This window comes from Ipomoea triloba, chromosome 10, assembly GCF_003576645.1.
Source record: "Ipomoea triloba cultivar NCNSP0323 chromosome 10, ASM357664v1".
Taxonomy (NCBI): domain Eukaryota; kingdom Viridiplantae; phylum Streptophyta; class Magnoliopsida; order Solanales; family Convolvulaceae; genus Ipomoea; species Ipomoea triloba.
In genome coordinates, this window is record NC_044925.1 from 16,004,547 (window position 1) to 16,013,897 (window position 9,351).

General features: G+C 33.2%; 1 protein-coding gene across 1 annotated transcript; it reads left to right on the forward strand.

Annotated features, from left to right (window-relative positions):
• Positions 1 to 1,356: 1,356 nt before the first annotated feature.
• Positions 1,357 to 6,143, forward strand: LOC116033206 (E3 ubiquitin-protein ligase AIRP1-like). The gene is made up of 4 exons (XM_031275964.1): positions 1,357 to 1,474; positions 1,624 to 1,785; positions 1,871 to 1,928; positions 5,822 to 6,143. Exons 1-4 carry the CDS (start codon positions 1,357 to 1,359, stop codon positions 6,141 to 6,143), a joined length of 660 nt encoding a protein of 219 aa, XP_031131824.1.
• The last annotated feature ends 3,208 nt before the right edge of the window (positions 6,144 to 9,351 follow it).

Here is a 9,351-nt window from a genome sequence, read left to right on the forward strand (position 1 = left end):
TTTATAAGTGCCTTTGTGCTTGAATCTGTGATATTTCATTATTTCCAGTATGCTTTAATATCATATATGTAATTTGTGAGATCTCCAGTTTACTTTGATATACAATTTGTGATATGTCCCTCAGTTTATATGTACTGTTGGATCTCCAGATTACCTTAATGACTCCTTAAATGGTGGAAGCCTTTAAATAAAATCCAGAAATGATGAACGTTTAAAATGTGCCTGATCTGGATTTTATAACATGTAAGTTAATGGATATTGGACCCTTAAACCAAAATAAAGTCTCTAAGTGGCTAAGTTGCTAAATAGTAACTGTGAAATGTGCATTACTGAAATCTAGAGTATACATGCTTTAAAATCCTCACTCTAAGGATACAAGGTAATCTTTACTGACATTCCAACCTGCCCCTTCTTCTGCTGAAACTGAAAATAGTGAAGGCACTTGAGGGGTGTTGGGTACTTGGGTGTTTTATCAAGACTTGATAAGGAGAACCTTAGCTGAGATGATTATTGTAGATGAACTGCCTTTTAGGATTGTTGAGGGACAAAGATTTAGGTAGTTTGTGTTAGTTTGTTGTCCTAGGTTTAAAATCCCTTCACGATGGACTATCAGTAGGGACATTTTCAAGATATTTTCTGATGAGAGGGTGAACTTGAAGAAGTTTTTTAGGACTAGCAGTCAGAGGGTCAGTATCACAACTGATACTTAGACCTTAGTCCAGAGAATAAACTACATGTGCATAACTGCACATTTCATTGATATGATAGTGAGTGGAAGCTCCAAAAGAAGATCATTTCATTTGTTCCAATCTATTCCCACAAGGGGGGAAGTATTGCAAAGGCTTTAGAAAGTTACCTTTCGGACTGGGGTCTAAAATCAGTTTTCAGTGTGACAGTTGATAATGCTTCTAGCAATAATACTACCCTAGGTTTCTTGAAGAAGAAGTTGGTGTTTGGGGTTGTACTACTGTTATGTGTAAGTATTTGCACATGAGGTGCATTGCTCACATCCGTAACTTGGTAGTACAGGATGGGTTGAAAGGATGTGACAGTGCTATTAAGAAAGTGTGGAATGTTGTTAGGTATGTGAGGAGCTCATCTATTAGGGTACAAAAGTTTAGGGATCTAGCTGATCTAATTGGGGTAGAAGCTAGGAATTCTTTGTGTCTTGATGTTCCTACAAGGTGGAACTCCACCTATATGATGTTGCATACTATTTTGTTATTTCAGAAAGTATTTGAAGTGTATGAAGATCATGATATTTCATTTAAGGCTGATTTAGGTGAAAATATACCTGACTTCATAGATTAGGAGTCCATTGCTTCTTTGGTTAAGATTATGAAATCCTTTTATGAAATGACTGTTAGGATTTCTGGTTCATTGTATGTGACTTCTAATACCTTTTTCTCTGAGGTTTCTGATCTATCTTGCCTGTTGACAAATATGGTGGAAGTTGATGAGGTTTCTGATCTAAGTTGGAAGTGTATTTGGCTGAGATTATTGTGGATGGGGAGCATTCTTTTGACCTTCTTAGATGGTGGAAACTGAATTCTGATAGGTTCCCTGTGTTATTTAAAATGTCAAGGGATTTACTTGTTGTTCTAATATCTACTGTTGCATCAGAATCAGCATTCAGTACCAGTGGCAAGGTACTAGATGCTTTTAGGAGTTCCCTAACTCCTAAAATTGTTGAGGCACTTGTGTGTGCACAGGATTGGCTGAGGTTAGCCAATCAACCTATCTCTATTGAAGAAAACATTGATGATGTTGAAAGGATTGAGAAAGGTAAATAGTTTAACTTGTCTGTTTTAACTAATAACTATAACTTTTTTTAAATTTTAACTTGTGTTTTTTGTTTTCCAATTTGCAGAGTTGTGCAACACATCCAGCTCTGGAGTTGTATCTTCAATGCCTACCATTCTTGTATGGTTATTTATTTCTTCTAAATTTCTAAATTCTAATTAAACTCTTAAAGCATAAAGCATTTGATTTGTTATTTGATGAATGATGACTGTCGATATCAATGCATGCCTAAGTCGTTATCAATGTCGCTTCAAGAATCATGATTCCTTAGCTGGGAATTGGAAAGTGGAAACTGGAAACTACTCATGGCTTGGTAACATTTTAAATGTTGTTGCCATTGAGGTCAGATATCAATAGTGATTTTTGGTTTTGAGTTTTGTCCCCTTTATCATTGAATGGTCAATGGTGACTAGTAATGTATATGACTTATTCAGTTATTCAGTTCCTATTACTTATTAACTTAATTTGTGCTTTCTTGTGCAATGATGATGCTTCCACCATGAAATCTGAATATATAGAATGAGGTTGGTATGTTGCTTATGTAGTGTGGTGTTTATGCCATACTCAATGAGCAATTTGCCCACAATTCTAACTTGATATGGAAAAAAAAAAAAAAACTATCTAAGACCTCTTTAATTGATTAATTCAATTAAACAATCGTTCCATCTTCCAATGTTTTGTACTTATTATACTTTAATTTTGTTACTTATCAGGAAGAGGAATAGAATATCTATATTTGATAATATCATTTGTTAGTGATATACTGGAATCTGGATTACTGCTTTTGTTGTGCTTGAACCTTGAATGCTGATTTGCTGCTGCCTGTTGGTTGAGGGGTTGGAGAATAGAGAATGCTGCTATGAATCTGTGATTGCTATGATGCTATCTAGACTCTAGAATAGTGTGCTTGTAACTTCTATGTTCTAAGTTTGTAACTTCAAAGTCTTTGTATTATACAATTATGTTATTTTGTATGCTTTGAAGTTGGAAGCTCTAAGTTTGTAATTTATGAAGTGTGTATCAGTTTAATTTTGATTTTTCAAGTTTGAATTTATGATATGTATTGTGTATTTTGAATTTTTAGACTGCCTTGTGCATATAAAATTGTAAAAACAAGAATTTTTATTAAGTAAATTATTAATTTTTAAGTTACATTTTTTTATTATCAAAACCGAACTATCCGACGGATTAACCGGATATCCGTCTTATTAGTTCGGCCACTTACCCGACAGATTTGCCATTAAAATTAATCGGATAGGATCTCCAAAATCAAAATCGATATCCGATCGAGGTGTCCATCCGTGACCCCGATCTGTCCGAACCCGCCCGATGCTCAACCCTACAAATAGACTACTGAACTATACACCAAACTGCAATTAGGTCATTGAACTCAAAAAAAAAAAATGCAATTGGTCCTTGAACTACACAAATTCATACAATTTAACGCAAAATGACTTGTTTTACCTGATATGCCAGTTACCAATTTTAAAAATAATATTTTTAAAAATTTTAAATAAAATAATTAATTTAAATTAAATTTAAAAAAAAAAAAAAACAAGAACGGCCGGCCGGAAGTTTTTTTTTTAATTTAAAATTAAAATTAAAATTTTAATTTTAATTTTAATTACTTATTTTAGATAAAATAATTTTAAAATATTATTTTTAAAATCGGTAACCGGTACATCATGTAAACAAGTCATTTTGAATTAAATTGCATGACTTTGTGTTGTTTAGATACCCAATTACATTTTTTTGAGTTCGATAACCTAATTGCAGTTTGGTGTGCAGTTCAGTGGTCTATTTTACCCTTATTCTTATAATTTATAACTACTGTTATTGTCATCTATGTCATCTTACTAATTTGGGCAAAATCAATTCTCTTTATTAGTAGTCTATTATTCATTCAGCTAGGGCACGTTGGTATCTAATAAGCTATAATAAAATAGACACCCTAAATAAGTTAAATGAAATTTTATTGTCCATATAAAAAAAATAATTAGTCTTTATCATTATAAGGGATGACAATTCAACATACTCTCGACGGGGAAAATTGATCCCCACCTTGACGGGGGTGGATTCGTGGAATTATTTCGAGAAATGAGGGTGGGGATGGGGAGAAATTCCTCATCCTTGTCGGGGACGGGGACAGGGACGGGACGAGGAGGGTATTCCCAGCCTCGACCCCGACCCCAATCCCCGGTCCCCGTCCCCGATTCCACGTATATTATTATATTATATTATATATTATTCATAGTTAATATATAGTTGCCTAGTTTATAGTTTATTAGTTTATAGTTAATAGTTGCCTATTAACTGGTTAATAGTTGCCTAGTTTATAGTTTATAGTTTATTAATTCTTTGTTTATAGTTAATAGTTTATTAGTTCTTTGTTTATAGTTTATAGTTGTAGTGATGCATTTTATTGAAATAAGCAATGCAAACTTGAAATAAGCAATGAATTCAGTGATGTTATTGAAATAAGTTTATGTTACTTGTATTTGATGTTTAATCTATGCATGTTGAATTTGGACTTTGTTTAAAGATTCAAGGCTTAGTTTTCTTTTCAATATATTATTTTTTTTAAATTGACATAATTCAAAAAAATTCTCGCGGAGATTCTCCGTCCCCGAAAAATCCTCGTGGGGACGGGGATGGGAACGAGGCGGGATTTCGGGGACGAGGACCCCATTCCCCAGTCCCGCCCCGTTGACATCCCTATCATTATTCAACAAGACCGCTTTGGTGACTAACAAGTTCTTTATATGGACAAATTATACTATAGACCATGGTCCACATTATAATGTGGATAAAAAATAAATGTTCATTTTAGTATATTGAATGTTTATTTTTTTTTGAAAGAAATTGAATGTTTATTTTTAATGTACTGAAAGTGTATTCTTTAAAAAAATATATTTAAAAATAAACTTTCATTATACCAAAACAAAATATAAAAAACTCTTTAATATATTAATAATAAACATTATGTCAATGGTCCAACTTGTAAAGTGGACCATGGTCAACGGTATAATGATTGTCTTATATGATAGACTAAATAAAACTTAATTGGGATAAAATTGTAATTTAATTTTCATCTAATTGGTATTTAACGTAACCAAGCCACTATGATGATTACCTGGCTTCTCACAGGAATAGATAAAAATAAATACTCGCTTGGTTCCATTTTATGTATCTGGTTCAATTAACGAGGTTTGACTGGAATTATTTTTAATTTAATTTTTCATAATGTTAAATTTAGTATTAGTATATAAAATTTATATATTTAGAAACTACATTAAAAGTACTATTAAACACAAAAATAATTAATTTTTAAAATACTTAAGGAAATAAGCAAAGAAGAAAGAATTGGTTTGACTAATGAATAATAAATAAGACATGTAAATTAGACAGATGGCGTAAATAAATAAAATTTGTCAATAATAAAATAAGGGAAAATGTTTCCCTCCAATTTTTTTTTTCCAAATATTCTTTTATGATGTGACTTATAAATTTATAATAATCATTGAGTGTTGTAAATTAACTGACCCCATATATTTTTAATTAAACACTAAATTAAAGTAATCAATTAGATAGTATCACATTAAGAGGAGAATTAAGGAGAGAAATTTTTTAAGACTAATTGTGTAGCATTACTATACAATAAGGGCTTAAATTTAATAAAGATAATCTATAATGGACCAATAAAAATTCTTTTAAGCTGTCATTATTAGGCCAGGGCTTGAGCCCAATCTAGAATAGGATTGTATCCTATTCCTATTAGTAATAGACTAACAGTAACATTATTCTATATATATTCACGAATTTGTAGAGTATTCTATTCTTATTCTCTTCTTCTAAATATTACCTACTGAATTAGTAAGCTAAATTCGTGCGATCAAGTATTCTATTCTATTCTACTTGACGTGGAGGACGATTACACGCACGTGAGTCCTTTTTATTTCCTCATTATGATGGTAGGCATTTGTTTGTGGTATGTATGTTGGCTGTGCTATCCCGTCAGCACGCCACCTCGAGCTGCGGTGGTGCAGCCGCGTAACAGACAGGCGGTAGGGAGCACCGTTGCCAACAACAACGTTAATGTGGAAGTACAAGTAGTCCCAGAAATAAGGTTAAATATTAAAAGCTTCGAGGAAGGGAGCATAAAGGGAGAGGAGAGAGAGAATGAATGCGCTATTTGTATCGCCGGTTTCGAGAAAGGCGACATCTCCACCATTCTCTCCTCATGCAACCATAAATTCCATTCAGATTGCATTGCTATTTGGTTGGTACTTCATCAAACTTGCCCCATATGTAGAGCTACGGCTGTTCAGCCTGTTTCATGATCTCTGCTCTATTACCCTATTTCTTGCACCTTTTTTTGTCAATCTTTTTTTATAGGAAAATACTACTTGTACTTTTAAATTTTATTTTCAACTTTTACTCCCTCCCACCAAAATTTGATGTTCACATTTTCATTGGAACTCACAAGAGAAGATAACTAATCATCAATTCAACTATTATATCATTCTCATTCTAGAGTATAACAAAATATATTATTGTTTGTTCTTTAATTCAAAGATTTAAAGATAAAAACTTGTGTGAGACTGTTTTACGGTCTTACGGCATGAGACTAATCGAATCAAGATGAAATTTTGATTTAAAAGTATTACATTTTTTTTCAAAATGATATTTTGAAAATACAGAATATACCCCTCTTTTTCAGTTTATCACTTATTGACCAATAGTTTAAAATAAAGTGCTTCAATGGGATAAAAATGAACACTTTCAAGATAAAACTCTTGCAATAATCTAAAATATCTAAGCAGAGAGATAGGCATACCTCCTTGGCTCCTTCAGTTGGAGTAGTTATGATGGTGTACTGCAAAAACAGCACATGATTGGCTGTTAAATGCAGCTGCTCTCGGGCCTAGCTGATGCAAAAGTAATTGTCAAAAAATTGTTGGGCTCAACCAAAGTAGTACATTTTGGATTACATTGAAAGTATAAAGTCTGAATTTGTGAAAATTGCTTAAATAACTGCTTGTTAAAGATAAACATTCTCCAACTTCCAATCTTCATTGAACTCAATATGACTTTGTCATTAAATGGCCTTTATAAAAATAGTTTTAAACCTATTCTAATAAATTGATTTTAAAAACTCAGAAAATTAAGCTTAAAAAACTTTTTTCAAGGGCCATAAACACTTTTCCACAAGCCTATTCAAACATGATAAACAACAGCTCAAGTGTTTATGTAGTAATTAAGTTTTACGTTAGTTCTCATCCAAATCATCCAAACAGGGGCTAAACCATTCTAGACCCATAATCGCACATTATAATCATGAATTCTACATATTATGCTTATTAACACAAAAATAAATTTGGGACAATGCTGAAAAAACTCTGGCAGATTATCCCATAATTAGAACACCAAATAAGGAACTCAGTCCTCAAGACTTTGCCAAATTCAACAGGGCATTCAAGGCTTGTGCAGTAGATAGCAAGCAACGAGAAAATTCTTCTCAGCCCCCTAACCTTTCTGTTAGTCAAGTTTACAAGTGGTTTACAAGTAAAAAAGGCAAGCAACACCTTGTAAAGGAGGTGATAGGTGAACCAAGGAAAACATTTCACATCACATTACTAACACACAATGGCTCCAAATTAACTATAAGTACCAAGGAATTCACTTTGCGGTGCTCTTTTTTACTTCTAATGCACAACTTATAAATATTAACCAAGGAATCCACTTCATGGTGCTCAGTTTTACTCCTAGCACAGAAATGGCTTATAAATAATAATCAGGGAATCCACTTCACAAATTTGAACTTCTTACTAACGAGCACTTACTCGGTGGACATAGCTAATATATATATATGATCATCAATACATATGGAATTAACTTTAACCCAAAAAATGAATTTAATAAAGTACTCAAATAGGAGGTGAATAATTTGATGAGATATTATTAGAATTCTTAAATTGAAACTATTACCATTGATTTAAAATTGAGTCACGCTCTTGAGACAAGTGTTCTAAAATAAAACTTGATTAATTTTCAGCTGGACTAGATTTTTTGCGCCTCGTAAAATGTAGATCAAGACACGGTTCACAACTGTGTGGATCACGGTCCAGAACGACATCGCTGAATTTTATGAGTTAGAATAATGCACATTATGTGTTAGAATAATGAAACTTTTGGAGTAAGAAAATGTACATTATATTTTAGTCTAATGTACTTGATGTATTAAAGTAATATACATGATGTGTTAGAGTAATGAAACTTTTAGAGTAAGATAATGTACCTTATGAATTATCAAATATATATTGCACCGAGTCATGTGAAAAAAAAAATTGTACGAAATGATATCATTTTTTGCCGTGGTCCACACACGATTAGTCGAGGTGATTAAGGTCAAGCCTCCCTTTGACATTTTGGTCATCATTGGTCGAGGTGATTAAGGTCAAAAAGTCAGCACGAGAGTTTCGCAACGTAACATCAACACACATAAAACCTTAAAACCCAATTCTCGATACGACCAAAACCGCAGTCGATTTCATCTCATTTCTTCGTTCTTCAATCAATCCCACACCACAAATGGCGTGGGAGAGAACGAAGAACCTCGTACGCGCATTCGGCGACGGAGGAGACAACATCATTTTCTTAACCATGTCGCGCTTCCTCAGAGACTTACAGGAACACCGCCGCCCGGCGGCGCCGGCGCCCGCGGCTGTCACACTCGCCTTCAGGTTTCTTGACGTCGCCGTGGTGGCCATCTTCGCCGTCGTTGCGTTTACTGTTTTGGTCACGAGTAGAAGAGAGGCGCCGAGGATGCCGTTTCGATTATGGATCTTCGTGTTTGCCCTTCAATGCCTCGCCCACCTTGCATGGCTTTACGTGAAACATTATCCTAATCTACAACAACAATTCAGGGTTGTCAAGTACGTATAATAATGTTTTAGGCTTTCATGTCTAAACTCTTTATCGTGCATGGATGTACCATTTTTCACAATAATGTTAGGGTGATTTTTTTGGATACACTTAATCTATATATGAACTTATTTGATATTAATCTTGATTTAATAGCTTAATTAAGCATGTGGAATATGGTAAAGACTCGGCCTATTTCACTTGGTGGTTTTTTGGATTGTCTTGGCTTGTGAACTCAAATGGCTATGGCGAGCTTGCTCCTCAACTAACTAGGTGTGTACTCCATGAGACCATGATGAATTATTAACTGCGTATTAAATATATTTTTATTATGTCAAAAAAAATTTTCAAGTCTCATTTATATTATTTAGTTTTTAAATAATTTATTTTAGCATTTAATTAATTTGTGATTATTATTATTTATTTTCTTCTCATGCATGCAGCTTAACCGCGATTTTCCTATTTTTCGATTTCGCTATTTTCTTGGTTGTTGTTTTGGGATTTATCATTACCACAACTATTCTCATTTGTTTGCTACTTGCGATTTATGTCGCTTTTCGCTTTTCGAGAGACCAAGGCCAGGTATGTATATATATGTTCATATAATTCTTTATATATATATAT

Coding starts and splice junctions, on each gene's coding strand:
- LOC116033206 (XM_031275964.1), top strand. CDS start 1,357: ATGACTGTTAGGATTTCTGGTTCATTGTATGTGACTTCTAATACCTTT. Junction 1,475..1,623: donor TGATGAGGTTTCTGATCTAA/GTTGGAAGTGTA, acceptor CTGTTGCATCAG/AATCAGCATTCAGTACCAGT. Junction 1,929..5,821: donor ATGCCTACCATTCTTGTATG/GTTATTTATTTC, acceptor CTATCCCGTCAG/CACGCCACCTCGAGCTGCGG.